The sequence below is a fragment of the Podarcis raffonei genome, chromosome 11, assembly GCF_027172205.1.
Source record: "Podarcis raffonei isolate rPodRaf1 chromosome 11, rPodRaf1.pri, whole genome shotgun sequence".
Taxonomy (NCBI): domain Eukaryota; kingdom Metazoa; phylum Chordata; class Lepidosauria; order Squamata; family Lacertidae; genus Podarcis; species Podarcis raffonei.
The window spans coordinates 926,635-949,550 of NC_070612.1; the positions used below are offsets into that span (position 1 = coordinate 926,635).

General features: G+C 47.1%; 3 protein-coding genes across 9 annotated transcripts in view; 2 read left to right on the forward strand and 1 right to left on the reverse strand.

Moving 5' to 3' along the window:
* Positions 1-14,880, reverse strand: part of UNC13B (unc-13 homolog B) — a 154,442-nt gene extending 139,562 nt beyond the window's left edge. For all 7 annotated transcript variants that reach the window (XM_053408507.1, XM_053408506.1, XM_053408501.1 and 4 more), the window contains exon 1: positions 14,678-14,880. In XM_053408507.1, coding sequence (XP_053264482.1) covers positions 14,678-14,699 — 22 coding nt within the window. In that variant the 5' untranslated portion in view covers positions 14,700-14,880. The remainder of the gene's footprint in view (positions 1-14,677) is intronic.
* The window catches only part of STOML2 (stomatin like 2), a 253,111-nt gene that overhangs the window by 169,717 nt on the left and 60,478 nt on the right, over positions 1-22,916 (forward strand). The window lies entirely within an intron of this gene.
* Positions 1-22,916, forward strand: part of PIGO (phosphatidylinositol glycan anchor biosynthesis class O) — a 110,852-nt gene that overhangs the window by 5,826 nt on the left and 82,110 nt on the right. The window lies entirely within an intron of this gene.

A 22,916-nucleotide genomic window follows, 5' to 3' on the forward strand; every position in this document is an offset into this window, starting at 1 on the left:
GAGGGAGGAGAGAACCCAGAACATTGGTGTGCAAGCCCTTAAATAGACTTTTGAAATTGCCTCCCCTATAGCTCAAGACCACCCCCCAAAACATCATACATACATCACAGAAGGAGATGGTCCCCAGCAGAGGCGTAGGAAGGTCAGGTGGTACCCGGTGCAGAAAATTTCTTGAACCCCCCCCCCCCCAATTGATTTTTTTATTTTTATTTTTTGCCGGCAAAAATAGTTTTACATTATTCCATATTTTCTTACAAAGGAGTAATAATAATAATCAACTCGGGCTCAGGGCGGCTAATATCAGACACATAACATTGGTATAAAATCAAATAATAATTAAATTACCTCCTAAAAAAATGTCAACATCAAATTAAAGTCTAGTTAGACGGCTTTCCGCAGGGTTAGGGTTGGGAACAGTAAGTGCGCCACTGAATTGAAATCTCAGCCTTCATGACATAGTAAAAAGGCCAAGTAAACAGCTATTTTTGTGGAGGAGGGTCAATATATTAACTGATATGCATGAAATTTCATATATAGCTATATAATCCTTAGTGTAGTAAGATAAGACCTTTGGAGCAGGGATTTTAAAAAAAAGGTTTTTTATGAACTGCCCTAAAAAGGTAAAGGTACCCCTGACCGTTTGGTCCAGTCGACTCTGGGGTTGCGCACTCATCTCACTCTATAGGCCAAGGGAGCCAGCGTTTGTAGGCAGTTTTTCTGGGTCATGTGGCCAGCATGATTAAGCTACTTCTGGCGAACCAGAGCAGTGCACGGAAACGCCGTAGGGCAGTAATTGTTCCTTGATAATTTGTCGCCCCCCTCCATGATGGCACCCGGGGCGGCTCACCCCCCCTTCCTACACCCCTGGTCCCCAGCAGAAATTTGAGTGTGTTGCTTCTCTCCTGTCTTCCAGGATACCTGATCATGCCTTATCTGATTGCCTTTTCTGGGTAACCTGGTCATTCCTTGGGAGATGGTAGATCCTTAGTTCCTGAATCTCTTGCGCATATTGAGAGTGTGCTCAGCTTAACAGATACTTGCCAGGCTTTATTTACAGGGAGATGTAAGCAGCCCCTACAGTCCAAAGACCATTGGAAAGCTTTCCCCTTTTCCTTCCTCCTTGCAGAGAAATAGTTGAGGTCCATTTGGGAGAGTCAAAATGGCTTCAGGATTGTTCTCCTGTACTATTTCAGACACGTGGTTTGTATACTTATGTATGAGTTTGCCTTGTACATTTATGAACATTTATTTTATACACATATATATATATAAATAACCTTAGAATTCCTATGACACTATGTTCCTGTCCTTCCTGTAGCCATGGAATCAAGCTGAGAGTAGGTAACCAAGGCTGGAAGAGTCCTCAGAACATCAATGAGCTGATAGCGGTAAACTTTCCCTGAGCAGGTAGCTGCCAACAGCAGGAGCTGTGGCTTTGGTTCCACATCTAGGCTACAGACCCCAGCTGTGCAATCAGACCTTTGCTTCAAGCTACATGCAGCTCTTCCAGCGACTGGGACCTGGTCTTCCAAGCAATGGCAGATTCAGCATCTGACCCTATGAGACTCCCTTCTGGGGGTTTTTTGGTCAATTGTGAAACGGCAACCCCATTGCCAATTTGCTCAACCTTCCCCCTCTGCCTGGCCCAGACCACACCTGCATCATGGCTCAATGGAAGAGCACAAACTGTCCATGGTTCAATCCCTGATTGATTCCCTTATTTATGTAAATATTCCTATTTAAAAGATCCAGGTAGCAGGGCTGGGGAGGCCCTTTCTGCCTGAGATGAGGCAGAGCCCTGCCAGTCCAAGGGAACATGGCTGAGCTAGGTGGAACAACAGCCAAGTTATGTGGCAGCCTCCTGCGATCCTCATCTCTGTCCACTGCCCGGGAGTCAGCTAGACCAGAACCGTCCCTTGCCGTCCATAGGCCGACTTTTTGTCCATCTGAGCTGGCACTGAGAATCAGAGGCAGGAGGGAAATGGATGAAGCCCATCACTGATGAGCTGTGATTAACTGTTGGCTATTTAGGAAAAGCTGGGCATCCTTGGGAGCGTCAGTGGAAACCTGACTAAGGCTGCCTGGCACACTGGTTCTTGCCATTGCAGGACCCCCTGGGTAAGCACCCCATGACTCCTTTGGGAGAAAGGGAGGGATATAAAATTAATTAATTAATAAGCACGCTTCCATCAAGTGGTCCGTTGTGCCAAGATACACAACTGGCATGCACACAGCAAACAGAAAGCTCACTTCCTTATTACTAAATAAAGTCCCCATGTAATTTCATGAGGTCACGAGCGCTCTAGACGCTTCAATGTGTTCCCTACCACGACTGGAGCCGACTTGGAATTTTTTGTTTGTTTTCTTAATTTTGTTGTGCAGGAGCTGCAGGGTTTGAGGGTTCGGCTGATTCCTGCTGTTTCCCCCTCAAGAATCATCCTTAAGTTTCTGCCCAGCTGCTGCTTTGAACTGAGCACTGAGGACAGGAATGAAATCTCTAATTCAATCACTGAGATTATGGGATGTTAATCCTGCTGACGCTGGCAAGAGAGACAGGCCATTCTTTCAGGTGACCTGCTTCCCCAAACAAAACAAAAAAGTGGAGGGGAGGGGAACGTAAACTGTAATTTAGGCCATTTTAAGGAATGGGAATATCCCGAGAAGATTCTGCTTTGAAAAGCACATACAGTTATTTCTTCAAAAAGCAATTAGGAAGTCAATTTCATGCCCAGAACCATGACTGCCCCACAGTCCATACAATCCTCCTCCCTGTCATCAAAGCATGTGCACGTTAAATTCTAAATTGAATTCTATTTTAATTTGCAACTTCCCCTAAGGAGACGTTTCTGATTAGATTTGGTTTAAAGTTAAATCCCTTTGTATTGGAGAATTATTTGCTCATGAGAAGCAGCCTTCCCTGACAAGACAGTCCTGCAAATGTATGGCCTTCTCTGCCAAACTTCACTGACTTTATGCAACCGGTTGGAGCACAAACATTGCACATTCGTGATGGTTTGTGCTCATGATGCTATCAGGATGGTCACGTGGGATCGGACTTTCAACATTGTATTATTTTATTGTTGTTAGCCGCCCTGAGCCGGGCTTCGGCTGGGGAGGGCGGGATATAAATAAAAATTATTATTATTATTATTATTATTATTATTATTATTATTATTATTCGTACCTGCAAATGTTTTGCAGCAGTCGTAGAACCGTAATGTTGGAAGGGGCCACCAGGATCATCTAGTCCAACCCCCACAATGCAGGAATCTTTTGCCCCATGTGGGGCTCAAACTCACAACCCTGGGATTAAGAGGCTCATGCTCTAGCCTCACACGGCTTCACTTCCAATCTGCGCGTGTCCTCTAACTTCCTGCTGAAATTCGAGAACTTTTACACCACAAATGCTCAGGTTTATTATTCTCCTGCTTTTGTTGTGTTGCAGCCCCTTTGGAAAGCAGTTGGGTGGTAGCACTGAGGAAGTGTGGCAGAACATCACCGGTGCACTACTATTGTGTCAGGAACACGTTGCAGAATAACCACAAACACGCAACAGGCTGGAGGGATCCTAGAGTCCCGCAGCAGACGAAGAGCTAACCTTTGATTCAGACATAGCCAGCGACACCCTGATACCCAACAGAATAGGAATAACATTTGCACCTGCCTTTTCTGTGCCTCTTCTGGGTATAAAAGTGGGGCAAGCAGAAATTTGGAAAAGGAGAGCAAGGACTAGCTTGGGCTTTTGCTCAGCAGGGCTGCGAGGAGGCCATGGGCCACTTGGCTCCTTGCTCTTCCAGAAGAGGGGCAGAGGGGGGCACAGGTGCTATTTGCCCCCCAAGGTGCCTGCGCTGCCTGTATGCAACAGCCACACGCTCTAGGGCTGCTTCCACGCCTGCTCTCTGCAATTGCCACCCATTGCCACGCTTTCCCACCCAATTTCAACAGATCATCCAGACCTCACACTCGGCTCAATGAAGCGCCCCAGACACCTCCCATTTTTGAGACATTTGTAGTGATTCTTTGATAATAAAGGTACAAATGCAGCCCTGGCTGTGATAATGGGGACATCACTGCAGAGGCTTTTAAGGGCTCCTTTGCCTTTAAGCAAAAACTTCCTGCTTCGGGTTCAGTCCATTTTATTGCTTCCTGGTGAGCGCAACTGGGGGGATTAGCGATAAAAAGATGATTAATTGTCCTTCCAACTGCCTCTCTTAATTGCCCCCAGTTCTATTCCCACAGGAGGAGGTGCACTTTAAGGATTGGTTTCCTCTTCCTCATTTTTTGCAGTGATGTTTTTCCCCATTAAAAAAAATCCAAAGGAGAAGAATGAGAAGAAACGGAGGGGGGGGAGGGAGGGAGGATTCAATTAACTAGAAATGTTTTAATTAAAGCTGAACACTGACGCAGGATGGCCTTGCCGTGCGACAAAATTATATTCATTTTCCCGAATACTGAATCAGATACTGTCGTTTTAATTACTGCAAAGAACTCTCAGATCAAACTCTCAAGAGGAATCCTCTTCAGAGGAAAAGCTTGGCCAACTTTATGAAGGTGCCACAGAACGAAGTTTAATGGTGAGGAGCAAACAGATGAGCTCATTGAGCCAGCAAACAATGTTGAAGTGGAGAGCACCTTTTCCTTGACGACAGCACAATAGGAAGTGATAAGGGGAGGAAGTGAGGGAGAGACACACTGCTTGGATTTTGCAGAAGCAGCAGCCAAAGAAGTGATGGGGAGGCATAGGAGCAAAGGGGGCTGGCCTTGTACTCAGTGTTAGAAACTGAGATAGAAAAGCTAGGAGCAAAAGGGCACCTTAAACTGAGGTTATGGGTGCAACAACGGAATGTCTAGGCGAGCTTTTTTTATAACAAGAATACAAACAGAAAATGAATGAACTGCAGCTAAAATACTATGTTCCCCTGCCCACCCCCCTAATATTCTTAAGAGGGTCTCTTCTCCAGTCTTTGAAGAGTAGCTGGCAGTGGGGAGGCAGAAAAAGGTCCCCCTCTCCTTCCACTCTGAAGTTTTAATCTGAAATCTTAGGCGCAGGACTGCACCCAGAGCTCAGGAACTCCTCACGCTAAAGAAATTCCCCGTCGCAAAATGCGCCTAGAACAATGGGACTTTCAAATGCTGCTTGCACTGAGGGAGACCCCTGGTCCGCCCATCTCACTCCTCCTGCCTTTGCAGCCTGCACTGCCTGGCAGGGGCTCTGCAGGGTTTCAGGGAAGAGTTGCCTCTGCATCTCTTCTTATTATGTTTGACTACGGAAAACTGTAAAGTGTTGGCACCTGGAGCTGAATGCCGGCAGAAGCTGAACTGACACAGGCACCGTACCGGAGCAGCCCGCTCTCCCTGGACACAGCTACCCTGACATTGGAAAGCTTATGTTTGTTATGGGAAATACATGCGGATAAGCAAGGCGCCTGGTTCTTACCCAACTAAGGTTGTGCGTCTACAGCAGAGACAAGAGGAGGAATGACCGCTGTGAGGAGCAAAAAGAGAAGAAACGCCCTGGTGCATCTGCAGCAACACAACCGGGCACCTTCCTCTGCCCCAGCTGCAACAAACATGTCTCTCCCGCTTTGGTCTCTGCAGCCACAGCAGGTGCTGCAAGCTCCCAACACTTGGACTTCGCCCCCAAAGGGACAAATGCAAACCACAGTGGAGATGCACTGAGCCCTGTTCGCTCTGGTACCTCAAGGAAAGATCACAAAATCTCCAGAGGGAGGCAGGAAGGAGAGTCTGGGGATAAAGGATCTCAGGATTGGCTACAGAGAGAGCCACTCAGAGGGAGGGAAAATAAAAGGATCCAGTTCTGAGGGAGAGGCGTAGATAGGGAAAGGGCTGGGGTGGGAGAGGGACAGAGACAGAGCCGGGTTTGAGATGAGAGCTGCATCCGAAATGGTTGTGGACGTGGGGGATGATTAATAAAACCAATCCAAAGGGCAAACGGGGAATATCCCGTCATGCCCCCAAGTTTAGGACATTCTACGCCTTTCCTCAACAGAGCTTATTCTCCTTTGAGAAAAATAAGTGGCTCACTGAAACGTAAACTCCCGTATTTTTCGCTCTATAAGACGCACCAGACCACAAGACGCACCTAGTTTTTGGAGGAGGAAAACAAGAAAAAAAATATTCTGAATCTCAGAAGCCAGAACAGCAGGAGGGATCGCTGCGCAGTGAAAGCAGCCATCCCTCTTGCTGTTCTGGCTTCTGGGATAGCTGCACAGCCTGCATTCGCTCCATAAGACACACACACATTTCCCCTTACTTTTTAGGAGGGAAAAAGTGAGTCTTATAGAGCAAAAAATACGGTAAGCTTTAAGAAGAAAAAACAGTCACAAACTAACATGATGAGAGAAACTCAAGACAACAGCATGAGGCGAGTCTGAGGCAAGAAGAGGCTACTGGTCCCTCCTAACGGAACAGGTCCTGAAGGGAAGGTCTGATCCCGGAGCAGAGCCCACAAGCCCACCAGACCCCAAACCTCCAGCTGACCCAAGTTATAAAGCTCTAATAACACTAGAAAACGGCCAAATAAAAAATGGGTGGCTTTGTGGTTTCTGCAAAAACAAAGGAAGCCTCGTTAAAACTTCTGCATTATACACGGGTGAGGCTGTCCCAAACATGTAAGGAAGTCAATCCCAATTGTCGGAGGGGAGGCGCAGTCAAAGGTATATATTTCCATATGTGGTGGTGGAGTGTCATTGTCAAAGCCTTCTGGAAGGCTGTCTTCTAAGAAATAAGGTCAATACACAACAAAACAACGGAAATGTCCCCTGCACTAGCACTACTTGGGCTTCGGAGCCTGTCTGCTCAGAAGTGTCCTAAAGATGACCCCTTAGCCATTCTAGTGACTGCTGCTCATCTGGAGATAGCCAGATGTTGGAAAACCAGTGTTGGGCCAAACATTGATTCTTGGTATAACAGAGTCCGGTCAATAGTATTGGCTGAGAAACTAACATGCCAGGTGAGAGCCGCAAAGGGCAAACACAATCCACATTCTTTTTATCACAAGTGTCAAATGTTTACTGAGTACTGTACATAAATTGTTCAGACTAGCAGGATTCCACCCAGGACTCATGGGAAAATGTGGCGTGATCTCTTAGAGCAATCAAATGATACTTTAACACACTGCATGATAAAAGTCTATACCTGTTGTTTACTGTTGCAACAATTGTTTTCTCAAAAGTTATCTTCTGTACCATAAAAATAAATAAAAATAGTATTAAAAAAAACAAGGCCCCGGTGTTTCGCTTACAGAGATTGCCCATGCACCACTTGCGACCAAGGGAAGATGCCCGGGTGCCAGGATGGTGCCCGACGTCTGTCCCATCTGGAGGCGCATCCCTGGGGGTCCTTGGATCTGGACCGACCTCACCCACTAGCAAGACATCCTGTCGAATTCTATCCGCGATATTCTGGCTGCACCATCCGAATGAATTTCAGGAACCAGATACAGTGGTACCTTGGGTTAAGAACTTAATTCGTTCTGGAGGTCCGTTCTTAACCTGAAATTGTTCTTAACCTGAAGCACCACTTTAGCTAATGGGGCCTCCTGCTGCTGCTGCACGATTTCTGTTCTCATCCTGAAGCAAAGTTCTTAACCCGAGGTACTATTTCTGGGTTAGCGAAGTCTGTAACCTAAACCCTATGTAACCTGAAGCGTCTGTAACCCGAGGTACCATGGTAGTGGTGTCAAAAAAGACAATTTTAGAGCCGCCTGGCCCCCAAATGCCAAGTAGCCATTCTGTTTTGGTGACTGTAACCCTGGTTTGAGGAGCCATTTGGCACCTCGCTTATACAGTGGTACCTCTGGTTGCGAACGGGATCCGTTCTGGAGGAGAAAAGAATGCAACCCGCAGCAGCACGTCTGCACACGCGCGGGTTGCGATTCCCCACTTCTGTGCATGTGTGTGATGTTATTTTTGCGCTTTTGCGCATGCGCGATCGGCGAAGTAACCCTTTCTGGTACTTCTGGGTTGCTGAGGGAAGTATCCTGAAAGAACGTAACATGAAGCGGACGTAACATGAGGTATGACCGTATACCAGAGTTTCTAACACTGGATGAGAGAGAGGCCTTAGGTGAGGGTTTGCCTGATGGAGAGCTGCTTCTGAGTTGAGTGGAACATCCACCCTGAGGAGACCATCAACAGCCAAAAGAAGGAGCCTTGCAGCTCAGATAGGAAGAGCGGGTTGAGGGTCTGGGAGCAAAATGGAGGGATGAGTCTGAGCCAGGAGAGGCAGGTGCTGCAGGAAGACAGACTAAACCCGGGTCTCCTTCCAGTCAGGAGGGGAGATCTTCCAGAAAGAGAAGACTCTCAAGACCCCCTGGGTCCGTTAGAGTAACGGGAAGACCTCAGGGAGGGGCATTGCTAAGAGGGTGGGGAACTGAGGACAAATGGCCCTTGCTTAGGAAGCCAAGTACAGTGGTACCTCTGGTTGCAAATGGGATCCGTTCTGGAGCCCCGTTTGCATCATGAGTAGAACGCAACCCGCGTCTGCGTGGGTCGCAATTCGCTGCTTCTGCAAATGCACGTGATGTCATTCTGAGCGCCTGCGCCTGCACAAGCAGCGAAACCTGGAAGTAACCCATTCTGTTACTTTCAGGTCGTTGCGTGACGCAACCTGAAAAGACATAACCTGAACCAAACGTAACAAGAGGCATGACTGTATGAAGCTGTGTCAAAAGCATTTCACTGCCACACCTGTTGCAACTAAGTAAGGGAATGAAAGTGAAGTAACAGAAACGGAGTGAAGCATTTCAGCCCCGATTCCCCCAGAAATCCTAGCCAGGCTCCTCTTGAGCCCAGGCGCAAAGAACTAGGCCCTCGCCAGGTGAGCACAACCTGTTCCTATCTGTCATGAAATTTCATGGGAAATGTATTGCACGCTTGGTTACAGTATCACCATTTAAACAACCTGTTTAAATCAGATTTTAAAATGGGTTTGGTGAGTCAAACATCTCAACGAGAGAGAGACCTGCCAGACACTACTCTTAAAGTCATGTCAAAAATGCACAAGATGCTCTCAGAATGGCAAACAAAAGATGAACAAGCGAAATCCTCTAGGATACCTTGGGCAATAGATGTAGGACGTATTATAGAAATGTCAGCACGGGAGCAACTGTGGAATGCAGATTTGAAATTGACAGCATGTTTTGGGTTAAAGGGAAATTATTTGAACATGATTTATAGATGGTATTTGACACCTAATAGATGAGCAAAAATATATAAATCTGAATCGAATATGTGCTGGAAATATAAAGAGAAAGAAGGTACCATACCTTTTTCCATATGTGGCGGACATGTAAGAAGGTAAAAGTCTACTGGGAAATTATATATTATGAGCTGAAAAAAATGTTTAAGGTTAATTTTTCTAAAAAACCAGAGGCCTTTCTTTTGGGGACAATGGGATTAGAGATGCCTAAACAGTATAAAAGTTTATTTCTGTCTGCAACCACGGCAGGCTGTGTGATGTTAGCACCAAGATGAAAAGAAGACAACGTCCCGACCAAAGAAGAATGGCAAGAAAAACTACTAGAATACGCAGACATGGCAAAACTTACTGGAAGAGTAAGAAACCAAGACGATAGAGTTTTAATACAGAGCAGGAATCATTTATTGTATGTTTACAAAATAATTGTAAACAGATCAAATCATTCACAGGACTGATGTAAACATGTGCAGTGAAATAATATTGAATATATGGAATAATAATAATAATGTATTATTTGTACCCCCGCCCATCTGGCTGGGTTTACCGTACTTTTATGTTTACCGTACTCTTCCATGTATAACACCAGGGTTTTTTTTTACTAAAAATAATGTTAAAAGGGGGGGATAGTCTTATACATGGGTGCAATCTCCCCCATTTTATTAATTTTGAGTCCCCCCAAATAGGGAAAATGCGGTAATTTGGAAATGCAGAAAAAATGGTATCAAAATTAGAAACAGTAGAAAGAGGGGGAAGGAGGTCAAAATAAGATACTGGAATTTGTAGTGAAAAATCTTTTTTCTTTTGTTGATTTGCTGTAAAATGAAAAATTATTTAAAAAAAAATTAAGGAAATGTATTGCACGAAGAGCAGATGGTATTGGGGAGAGAAGGAGGCCGTTGGGACTGGCTGGTCCTTCAGCTGGTTCTGTCTTGACTGTGAGGGTGACAAGAGCTATGTGGCCTCCATGCGGACGCTGCCTGGAGGAGTTTTTAAATGGCACTTGCCCTTCAAATGCTGCCAGCCGGACAAGTGAAGATTCACATGCAACTCTTTGCATAAAGCATATCTTTTCATCACAAACAGCTAACACAACCCTCCAGCCATGGGTTATAGCCAGAGTTTCTGCGGAGCGAAAACAGGAAGACTGTTGGTGCCTGGTGGTCCATGTCAGTGACCGAAACATGTTGCCCCCCCCCCCGTCATGTCACTCTTCTTTGATTACTCCCTTGCATACGCTCTTGTTCCAATATTAAAAGTATTCTACAGACACTGCAGTTTAAAACTGAACTCTCTTTTTAAAGGTAAAACTCCCCAAGCACTGGCAGCGCATAAATATGCATGACACTCATGAGCATTTACGTCAAAACCCAGTTATCGCTAACAAAATTAATGGCCAGTTCCAAAAGCAACACCCTGCAGCCGCGTCTTCTCTCTCCCTTGGGTTTATTTCAGAATGGTCCACCCATGGCGAGCTCCAACACTGCCCCCCTTCAGCCTCTAATGGTGGCAACGGGGTGAAAACAAAGAAACAGTTAAATCTCCTGTTCTTGAAGAAACGGCAAGAGGAGAAGGATGTGGAAAGACAATTATTACTTTTATCCCAATAGCAAACTTGTTCTCCATGGGGTGGATTTTATGCAGCCAAAACAGCACCATCAATAGACGAGAAGGAGGCAGTGGCAGGGGAACCTCACTCAGGGTTGGCCCAAGTACAGTGGTACCTCTGGTTGCAAACGGGATCCGTTCCGGAGGCCCGTTCACAACCTGAAAAAAAAGCAACCCACCTCTGTGCACGCGCAGGTCGCGATTCGCTGCTTCTGCGCACGCGCGTGACATCATTTTGTGCGTCTGCACATGCGGCGAAACCCGGAGGTAACCCTTTCCAGTACTTACGAATCGCCGCGGGACGGAACCTGAAAACGAGCAACCTGAAGCAAGCGTAACATGAGGTATGACTGTACAAAAAATATTTAAGGGGAAAACATGTAGTGTTTGGGTGTCCCAAAAACCCCCGAAATGGGGTGGGGGAATGGTGTAGTTGGATACCGAATAGGACACTGAACACTTGGTTGGGAATCATGTAGAATTCTCCCACAGGGAAGCATAGAACTGCTCTTTGCAGCAAATGTGGAAGGAGTTGCTCAAGCTGTGGAACTCTTGGAGGAATGAGGGACCAATGGTCTGTTTGGGCTGGATTTGGTTGGGAGGGGGACTATCACAGGTGCCCGATTTGTCTTGGTGGAGGTGTTTATATATGGCACTGTCTTTCATGTATGGTTTGGATTAAGTTTCATCTTGATCTTTTAGATGTAGATATAGTTACGGTAGCTATATAGTTGTTCCCATGAGTTTGTTTTTAAGGAGTTTCACTTATGTTTGTAGTCCACATGATAAAAGACACCATTAATACATGTTATTGTAGTTTATGTTCTTAGCTGTAGTTCTGATGTTTTATTAGTTATGATTTCTTATTATGATTGATAGTTATTTCCCATTTGTTTATTTTATTTAACTATTTGCTAAAAGAAAAACATCATTCCTCTGGTGTTTGCTATAAGGATTTGGGCTGAGTTAGGTTCACCCTGCCCTGGGAATCCTGGATTGGGAGGCAGTATTTTGGGGGTGGGCGTAAGTTGTGCAGTTTCCTTCCCCCCCGAGGTCCATCGGGCACCTTCACTGTTGGAGACCTACCTGTCCCTGGGGTTTTTTTCTGGGCACCTAGCTTATACACCTGAGTTTCGAAAACTGGAACCAAGCCTTTGCAATGTAAAAACTACAGCTTGTGCATCAGGTTCCTTTATTCCCATTCTTTTGGAGGGGTTTCTTCTTGTTTACCACCCTTTGTAAATCACTTTGTGCATGCAGCATTTTTTATTCTGCTCAGTGACTAGAGGTGGTCCACAAAAAAACAGTGTATTGTAACCTAGAAAGCTAAGCAGCAGATTTTGAAGAAAAGGTTCTGCCTAACCTCTGAAACATAGCAAGGCTCAGGAGCTCCTGTAGACACTATCCAGCCCCCCTCCACCCCACCCCCGCAAAAGCAAGCTACCCCTGGTAAGGCCTCACATATCCTTGATGTTTCCACGCACTGAGACTGTGCAAGGCAAATAAGAAAGCAACAAGTCATAACCTTGAAAACAAAGAAGGCCCTCTTCAGTTAAGGAAGCACCTTTCTCCCCGCCCCCCCCCCCCAGGTTAACAGAGCAGAGGTTCAGGCATGGGGGAGGCAGGAGGGCTGTCTAGCTCAAGCCACATGTGAATGGCTATAGTTGAGTTCAGAGTTAGATAATCACTGATTTCAGCAAAGCATCTGCTCCTCTTAAAACAGCACTGATCAGAAATATGCAGATAGATGCCGAGAGTGCTTATTTTTATAGTGCTTTAGCCAAATCCTATTCCGCTCAGCGCTGCCATAGTACAGGGAATCTGAAGGCTTCTCTCTCTCTCACGGCGGCAGATGCAAGCTGGCAAGCGCAACAATGAAAATATTGAACGCTCAAACAAGGAAGCAGGTGAAAAGAAACCATGTGCATTTTGCTTTTCTGCTCACTGGCGGTTTTCCAGTGGCCGAAAAGTTCAAGCTGTGCAGAATAAGCACGACATATGCCCATCCGCTGCTTTGTCAACAGACAGGCTCATTATACACTGAGATAGGTGGAGTATTCGTCTGACACTGTATAAGGAAGCTCCCTATGTTCCAAAGTAACAAAACCACAAGAAATCAGCAGCGCACTGTGAAGAAAGGTCCCCCAATTTAGCCAGCCACTTCATACGCAGAATTTCCAGACCCACAGCTGACCTAAAAGCAGCTCACCAACACAGCTGTCACGCCCAGCATCTACACACCTGTCTTGCCCATCTCCAGAAGCTCCCCACATAAAAGTGGAGAAGGTAATACAATGGCAGCACGTTCTCTTCCCCTACTTCAGCGCATCATTTGGACAATCGAGGGACAATAAGGCTTCAGCAAGCGCATGATATAGCCCTGGCACACAAAAATCATGCAGACTCACATGGGATTTGTGACTTTTAAGGATACTGGTATTCTTGGGTGACGTGTTTGGTTTTTCTCCACCGACTCCCATGTTACAGCAACCAAGTGCTTAAAGGATGAGGAGCCTGTGGCCCTCTTGATGGAGTGGGCTGACAACATCCATCATCACTGGCCCCACTGGCTGAGTCTGATGTGAGTGGGAGTCTAAAATAAGCCCTCCCCCCTTCTTGCCTTACAGACTAACAAGTTCAGCCCAGCATCCTTTCTCGCACTAAGGTCCAATTCATCAGATGTGTGTTGTGTGTTGTGGGTATGTGCATACATTTGTACAGACCCACATATCTACAGAACTGCCACATGGAGGATGGAGCAAGCTTGTTTTCTGCTACTCCGGAGTGCAGGACCCAAGTCAATGGATTCCAGTTGCAAGAAAGGAGATTCCAACTAAATATTGGGAATAACTTTCTGGCAGTTAATAGCTTTTTGGCAACGGAATGGGCTTTCTCAGAAGCAGCCTCACATGCTGTAGTTCCTGGGGGGGGGGGAGCTGTGTTAGGCACCTGACTTGCCCTTTGTTACCAAAATACAGGTAAGAGGAGGGCTGTTTCCGTGTTGCTGCCCAGGTGTGTAAGCATCTGACATCACCAGATTAAGGAGCTCCTCATTTCACTTCCTTGTATTGCTATAAGATAACTGACCACTAAAATGAAACTCGTACCTGACCCAAGAGAGCCCCTTGGGCATCGCAGGACCAAGCGCCTGGGTTGCTTGCATTAAGTCTCCCTCTGCCAGCTTCTAAAAGTTCATTTCTTAAAAGTTGATCTAAATACTTTTGGGATCTCTTCGAACCCATGGCTTTATTACCGCGGGCACTGGAAGAAAGTGGACTCAATGTGTCTATTGGACTCACAGCTTTAAGCATAGCTGCCCACTTTCCCCTTTTCCTGCAAGGAATCCTATTCGGAATAAGGGAATTTCCCTTTAAAAAGGAGGAAAGTTGACAGCTATGGCTTGAAGGCCGAGCTGGAGAAAACTCCCCAGGGTGGGAGCCCGTTTCCCTCCTCCCCACATCCCCCCCCCATGGCCACATTTCCAAGGAGAGGCAGGGGCGCTGGGGGGCCGGGAGGGGCGGGGAAGAGCATCGGGGGGGGGGAGAGAGAGAGGCCGAAGCAGCACCACAAACAACAACATCAAACAACCCCCCCCCCCCGCCTGCATTAACCCTTTGGCTGCCGAGCCCTGCGGAAGGGAGGGAAGGGGGCGCCTTCTTGGGGGGGGGCGTCAGCATAGCTGCCCACTTTTCCCCTTTCTTGCGAGGAATCCTATTCGGAATAAGGGAATTTCCCTTTAAAAGGGGGGACGTGGACAGCTCTGGGCGCCGGCGGGAGCCTCCCCGTGATGATTACTCTTCTTCCCGGTTCTTCCCGAGGACAGCGGAGGCGCTTCCCGGGCCTGACTCACCTCGGACGCAGAGGAGGGACATGGCTGGGGCGGGCCGGGCTCAGGGCGCCCTCCTCCGGGGCGCCGCCGCCTCCTCCGGCGTCGCGGGGGCCTCTGCTGCGGGGGGGCGGTGCCGCGCGGCGCCCGGCCTCTCGTCCTCCTCATGCCCCCCACCCGCCAGGCCGAGGCCGGGACTCGAACCCGCGGCGCGGGAGCAGCCAGGAGCCAGGCCCGCCGGGAGGCGCGCCGGAGACCCCGTCGCGAAGGGCGACGCCGCCGCCGCCACGCAGCCAATCGCCGCGCCCGGACGGCGCCCGAGGGGCGGGGCCAGGCCGGACAGACGCCGCACCTGCCGAGGCCACGCCCCTCGGCGCACCTGCCCCGCCGGGAAGGAGGAGGGCGCTCGGCGCGCGCTCAGAGGTGCCCTTAGGAAGGGGCGCGCAGCGTCGGCGTCGTTGCTTTATCATCAGCAATAACTTCACTCTCCACTTTCTTTTCTTTTTATAAATGCTTTATTAATTTACCAGCAAAAAAAAATCCACACCAACAATCCATCATCAAAACAAGTAAAATAATGAAGAATAATAATAAAATTTTTCTATTTATACCCTGCCCTCCCCAGCCAGAGCCAGGCTCAGGGCGCTAACACCCGTAAAATTATGATAAAAACATAATGGGGGGGGACACTAATTTAATATACAGGCTAAAATACAATTTAAAATGCAGCCTCATTTTAAAAATAACTAAAGACACAGCAAAAAAGATGAAAAATAAAAAACACAAAAACACAAATATTTTTCCAATACGCAAACTCATTTCAGGACTAGGAACCATATTTTAAATAATCCGTACCCAAAGTTCCTGGAAAGAAGGAACAGAAAGAATGTGTAAACTAGGAAGGTAAATTCTTTTCACTTTCCCCACTCGCCTTGTTGCTGCTCCCCCTGAAGGCGGAGATCATGCAGCCTTCCCTGGGGGGGGGGAGCAGGAGGGAGTCGCCCCCCCCCCCATCTGCACCCACTGGCAGGGCAGCAGACTTTGGGGTGGGTCAGGGAAGAAGGAATAGTTATTTCTCTGCTAATTAGTGGGTGGGAGGGGTCTCTGTTGATTATTTGAGCGTAGTTAAGGTTATGCGCTATCATTCATACGGTGGGTGTGTTGTTTGTGACTTTGGGTTTCCCTAAGTTTTAGGTATTATATGACAATAGTAATGATCACCCCTTTTCCCCTTACGGTGTTATGTGTGTTTGTATATACACACAAGTTGCTGGGAGACTTTTGGGTGACAAGCAACCAGAAGGTTTAAAAAATCATTATGTTTATCATCATCATCTAATTTAATGTATTTTTAATCTCTTGTTGGAAGCCGCCCAGAGTGGCTGGTGAAACCCAGCCAGATGGGCAGGGTATAAGTAATAAATTATTATTATTATTATTATTATTATTATTATTATTATTATTATTATCATCCATGGCCTTCTTAGTGCATGTGTGGCCGTCCTTGGAGTGAAGCAGCCGGGGCCAGGACATTCAGCCCTGGGCTTCCCTCTTCCCCTGACCAGTCTCCGCCCGCTTGCAGGTGAGCCGCTGCTGCTGCTGCTGCTGCATGGCCTTTGCTTGAGCAGGAGGGAGCTGCGCACCTGTTTCTGTTTGCCCTTTCCCTGCCGTTTGCTTTGCGCCGCCTGTGCCTGGAAAGGCAAATAAGAGGCAGCCCAGTTAAACAACACCAGACGCAGAAGAGATGACTCAGCCTTCAGCCGCTGCGTGTGAACCTGGCGGCCAAGGGCAGCTGCCAAGCCACACGCCACCCGGGGCTGGCTCTGCCTCGCAGCCACCCTCCCAGGTGGGCAGAAGAAGCAAAGTGAGGCAACCCCCCCCCCCGACCTCTTCGGCAACATCTTCCCTCTGCTCCTTGGGATGTGGCCTTGCCTTGGTTATCCTCCAAGCCCTGTCGACTTGGGATTTGGGTTCCTGCCTTGTGTTTGCGGGAGGGGGCCGCCTTGGAAAGTGGCCTGGAAACTGAGTTCAGAATAGGGAGTTCAGGGACTGGACAATGTGAGGACATCAAGACAGGGGCTCATTATCTTCACCGGCTCCTCCTCCTCCTTTCCAGGCCCAATTCAAAGTCCTGGCCTGGACCTTGAAGGCCCTTCACAGCTTGAGTCAGGACACCTGAAGAATACCCCCCTCCCCATGGTTTCCTACCCTGACCTAGAGACCCTCCCCAAAGGCCCTTCTGCAGGTGTTTCCACAGGAGAAAAGGTCTCCTCCGTGGTGGCCCCCGGGTATGGAAGGTCCTTCCCAGAGAAGCTCATGGTGCCAAGCAAAGGCTCTTTCTGGAATTTTCTCAGCCTTTTCAATCTCATGGTGTCTAGTTCTGTTTTAGCCTTACGGTTTACTTTACGGTATTGGTTTGGGGCTGTTGTATTTTTCACTGTTGTTTTTAAAAGTCTCCCAAAAGGTTTATGTTGCAAGCAACCCGGGTGCCTTTTTGTTATAAAGTGGTCCATCAAGGCTGCAAGTAAATCGACTCGTTCTGCTTCCTCCCTGCTCAGTTCCCTGTAAACACTTCTTTGGGTGCTTCTGATTCTTGGCTCCTGTGAACCCTGCCTGCCCCATCCTCTGCACATGCCGGCTGCTCTCCGGCTGGGCGGCCATTCCTGCTACCCCTCTGAGATGGAGAGAGCCTTCTTTGCCCTGCCAGGGCCAGAACGAACTCAGCCTTAGTGAGAAGGCCTCCTCCCAGGAAGGACCCAAGGCTGCTCTGGTGAAGATGCAGTGAGTGGTGGGTTTGGGGTGGTCTGCTGCTGGATGTGACACACTGTGCAGCATTTGCACTTGACTAAATAAAAAGAATTGCACTCCAGCTGTCATTTCCTGAAGCACTTGATGGATTAGCCAGCTCACTGTGGCAAAATCTCACACCTATAAGGGCCCAAAGACTTGTCGGCATCTGGTCCAACCCCCTGCAATGCAAAAACCTTTTTGCCCAGTGTGGAGTTTGAACCCACAACCCTGAGATTAAGAGTCTCCTACTGTACTAACTGAGGGATGCGGGTGGTGCTGTGGGTTAAACCACAGAGCCTAGGACTTGCCGATCAAAAGGTCGGCGGTTCGAATCCCCACGATGGGGTGAGCTCCCGTTGCTTGGTCCCTGCTCCTGCCAACCTAGCAGATCGAAAGCACGTCAAGTGCAAGTAGATAAATAGGTACCGCTCCGGCGGGAAGGTAAACGCGTTTCCGTGCGCTGCTCTGGTTCTCCAGAAGCGGCTTAGTCATGCTGGCCACATGACCCGGAAGCTGTACGCTGGCTCCCTCGGCCAGTAAAGCGAGATGAGCGCCGCAACCCCCAAGTAGGTCACGACTGGACCTAATGGTCAGGGGTCCCTTTACCTTTACCTTTACCTTTACTGTACTAACTGAGCTATCCAGCCACATATCTTCAAAAGCCCCTCTGAATGGGCCCAATAGCAAAAGAGTGGAGTGGGCTCCTGCTCTCTGCGGAGCCAGTAGATTATTGAATGGCGCCTTGCTTTGCGCTAGCGCTTTGGAGCTTGTGCAGCCTGGCAGGGGCTGGCACTTCCAGCAGATGCCCTTCTGGGAGAAGGGCCTGGCATTGTTTGGCCATTGCCTGGCAACAGGGTGCAGGCTGAGCTCCTGGAGTGCCGTCAGCATAACAGAGAAACTCGATGGCAGGCTGATGTCACCCCAGTCCACAGCAACACACCATGTTTTCATAACAGGGCAATTCTGCAGACGTGGCTCCTGTTCAGAGATGGGGTTGGCTTCTTCTTAGTTTTATTTTATTTAACTGAGAACACTTACACCTTGCCCTTCCACTGTCAAACCCAAGCCCAGGGTGCTGTGTAGAAAAAAAATTAGAATTGCCAAAAAAACCCAGTGAAATTTATAAAATATTAGTAGAAAATGGAGGATCAACAGCAGCAATTAAAAGAGGTGTGGGAAAAGGAGACAGCAGGGCAGATAAATAGTCTAAGCTGGGGGTAATATGGGAGAAACACACTTTGAAAATGTTGTCTAGAAGAATAAAAGAAAATTATTATAAATTAATTTGGAGATGATATTTAACACCAGTAAGATTAAATCAAATAAACAAGGGATATTCTGTGTTATGTTGGAGGGGATGCCAGGAAACTGGGACTTATGCTCACATGTGGTGGGGGTGTAAATATGAACTTTGGGGGGGGGGCAAAAGGTGTGTAAGGAGATAACAGAAATCTCTAGGTTAAAGCTGACTGAAAATCCAGAGGTAGCATTATTATCAATTTATGATGGGGTGGAAGGTTCGCAGGCTGTGAAGGACTTGCTCACAAATTGATTGACAGCCACACGATTTATTATAGCTAAGAAGTGGAAGGGGCAAGCAGAATATAAAATAGAAGAATGGTATAAAGAGGTGTGGGATATAGCTATTAATGATAAATTAACGTGCCATGCAGGTAAGACAGGGAATATGCAGGAGAAATGATTTTGAGGAGATATGGAATGTATTTGTAGAATTTGTACTGTTAAAGTACAAACCATCACAAGGGGTTAAACCATCGCAAGAAGTGTTGACATTATGGGAGGCTGGATAGTTACAATGGAATGGTATTGGGGTGGGGTTTATTTATTTTTTATTATTACTTTGTCAAAATAAAAAATAAATAAAAATTCAAGTATACAGCATAAAAAAATGCAATAAATCATTCTGAAATTGAACATCATCTCATGAGGCAATAAAAACTGAAGATGGACGTGGAATATAGGAGCAACTAAGGCAAGAGGTCAGCCAACTGAAAAGTGCCAGCCAGCCAAATGCCCATGCAGGGAAGGGCCAAGGGCCAAATTTCTGGCATAAGCTGGCACTGGAAGTTGGTTCGACCTGCTGTGAAATGCCAGGTCTGAAAGTGGCAGGAGGAGTGGCAGTGATGCCCCAGTCCCACCAGGCAGGAGAGCTGACTGCTCAGACCTGGTGAACTTCTGGAGCTTCTGTTTTGCCAGAAGAAAAATCACGCAGGAGCAGGAGGCAATGGCAAGGGGTCATCACTGTCCTCTGGCTGCCTGTGGACCCTGGAGTGAGTCTCACCAGACCAGTGATGCCAGAGGAAGGAGCCGCTCTCTCCGAATTCATCGCTGAACGGGCTGTCGGTACAGACCCACAAGGCACATTTGTGCGTCTCTGCCTCTTGGCAGATGAATAGGATGGGCAACTGAGAATCTCCCTGGCACTGCCCTTCGTTGTGCCCCTTCTGCTGTAAGGACCATTATTTAAAAGGGGGAAGGGCAGGAGATCTGGGTCACGGCTCCCTCCCCGCAACAGTGCCCAGCAAAGGAAATTTGGGGGCTGGGAATCCTTTAAGAATCCTTTACCCTGTATGTAAGTGGCCCCCTTGGCTTTTTCTATCGGCCCATATGGGACCAGCACGGGCGGCCGGGCCTGGTGAACATTTAATATTCCTTACCCCTATGGTTGTGATTCATGGGTTCCCACTTAACTTTATTTTTATTTTTAATGTGAGTTTGAACTGTATTTTAACCAATTGTTTGTTTTTGTGTTTTTAACGTATTACGGTGGTACCTCTGGATACAAACGGGATCCATTCCGGAGCCCCATTCGCATACTGAAGCAAACGTAACCTGCGTCTGCGCATCTGCAGTGGTCGCGATTCACTGCTTCTGCGCATGCACGTGATGTCATTTTGACTATCTGCACATGTGCAAGTGGCGAAACCCAGAAGTAACACGTTCCGTTACTTCCAGGTCACTGTGGGACACAACCCGAAAACGCTCAACCTGAAGCAACTGCAACCCGAGGTATGACTGTATATATTTGGTGTTAGCCGCCCTGAGCCCGGTCTTGGCTGGGGAGGGCGGGGTATAAATAAACATTCTTATTCTTATTAAGAGAAGGGCCTCTGCTGTGCTCTGCTGGGGAAGCTGGTTCCTGGAGAAACAAAGGAGTCGGGTTTGGCATGGGAGGCAGCGGTCCGTTTCCTGCTCCGTGTTTCTCATCCTTCTGCTTGCATTGAGGACTTCCCAGCATAGCCAAGCTGCCCCCATTTCCTCCTGCTGAGCGGAAAGGAAGCCAGGATCCCGCAGCCGCAGCAGCTGGGAAGGCGCCTTTGACCCGCCGGCTGATCGGCCAACCAAGATAGTCACCAGGGGAGCAGCAAAGAGGCAAGGCGAGCACATAGAGGCTGGAAAGGCTGCTGGTCCAGCGCAAAGTCCAGGTGCTTTGATCTGACCCCTCTCCCTGCAGCGCCGAGAGGCCTGTTGCTGCCACCGCCAGAGGGGCTTCTTTCTGTTCTCCTGGACCCTCAAGGTCACCTGCTTGCTTCCATAAGCACATCAGCCTTGAGAGCAAGGCTGCAGGCTGCGTTCTCTCAAGCCACGCTGGCTAAGCGGCAGAACGCCTGAGTCTCCTTTTAAATAACACTGTCCACTTGGAGACGGCTCTGTCAAGAAAGTCAAGCCGGCCAAGTGGGCCAGCTGGCAATTCTGGGGGCAGAAGACACTTTGGAAAGAAGGGGGGGAGAGTTGAGAACACAAATAAGAACCTGGCAAGGAATGCAGTAAATTGGATCCCTCTGCCATCTGCAGTTAAAAATTGGCATTGCGGTCTAGATTTAGGTCTTTGCAGCCCATAGAAACAGATCCTGTGATCATTCCAAGTTTTAGCATTGTTGTCTTGAAATATATTGGGGGTTTTTTATGTTAACCAAACTCCCAAGTTTTTTCAATTGTCAGCCTGCTGATTAACTGCAATTCTGTTTTTTGCCTGCATCCATTTTTTAAAACCTTAAGTTTTATTTATTATTATTTATTAAGTTTTATTTGAAACCCTGCTACTTCTGCATTATTTTCTAATTTCTTCCAACACCCCGGGGACACGACAGCGGTTCCTCTATGGGCATCACTACATCATCAGCAAAGGCCTTTAATTTATAGCTCTGTTGGCCCACCTGCATCCCATTTATATCTGGATTTATTTATTTTTTATTCTTCTTGCCAGCATCTCTAGAGCAGTGATAGGGGAAACCCGTATCTTGTACCCTCCAATATTTTACATTTTTCAGTCACAGAATTATGGACAATCAAATTTGCGGTTTGCTCTGTAACCATTGCCTTGATTCCTTTTACAAATCTATCTACAGACTCCTTATTTTCCAACAACTTAATTATAAATGACCAAAAAATGTTGTCAAAGGCCTTGATATTTTTAATTTTTTTAAAAAAATATTTAATATTTTAAAATATTAAGACTGAGAACAATATGGGAAAATTGCCCCCTACGGGACTATAAATAAGGAATGGTAAAATAAAACAAGAGAGAGAGTTATACCGGTGACTGATGGAGCAGATGATCAGTATCAGCAGAAAATAAAGGATGGATATTAGCTCTTGAAATGCAGAACACGTGAAGTCCCTATTGAAATAAATTAATTGAGACAATATAATTGGATGTATTGTTTTTTGAATTTGGTAAGATTTGGTTTAATTTGTTATCAATATGAATGATTATTATTATTGGGAAATGAATAAAAATTATTTACAAAAAAAATGTCGTCAAAGGCTTTCTCCGCATCCAAAAATATTAATGCTGCTTGTTTTTCATTTCTTACCTCTAAATACTCTATTATGTCTATAGTGTTCCTAACATTATTACACAAATGTCTACCTGGTCGAAATCCAGCTTGATCTTGATATATGAAGTCCCTTAACACCACTTTTCAGCTGATTTTCCATAATCCATGCATATAACTTACAATCATTATTCAGCAATGAAATCGGCTGATGTTGTCTCTTAAGCTGACTATGGATACTTTTAGGGTTGCCCTATTAGGAAGAGCAAAAAAGAGGGTGCTATGAGAACTCTCATTTTAAATACCCCTAATGGATCCCTGCCTTGTCGTGGCGAAGGGGCTTCAAGAACTCAGAGAAGCTGTGAGCCATGCCACGCAGGGCCACCCAAGACGGACAGGTCATAGCCGAGAGTTTAGACTAATGTGATCCACCTGGAGAAGGAACTGGCAATCCACTCCAGTATTTTGCCAAGAAAACTCCATGGATATAAAAAAGCAGGAGCTTTGAGAAGAAAGTGAGAGTTTCCAAGGCATGGTTCATGGGGTCACGGATACGACTAAGATGACTAAACAACAACAACTATATGTAGGCTATAGAAGCTGTGATATATTGCTGGGGGGGCAGAAGAAGAGAAGAGGAAAGCAAGTCTTCAGCCCCAGTTATGCCCATGTCT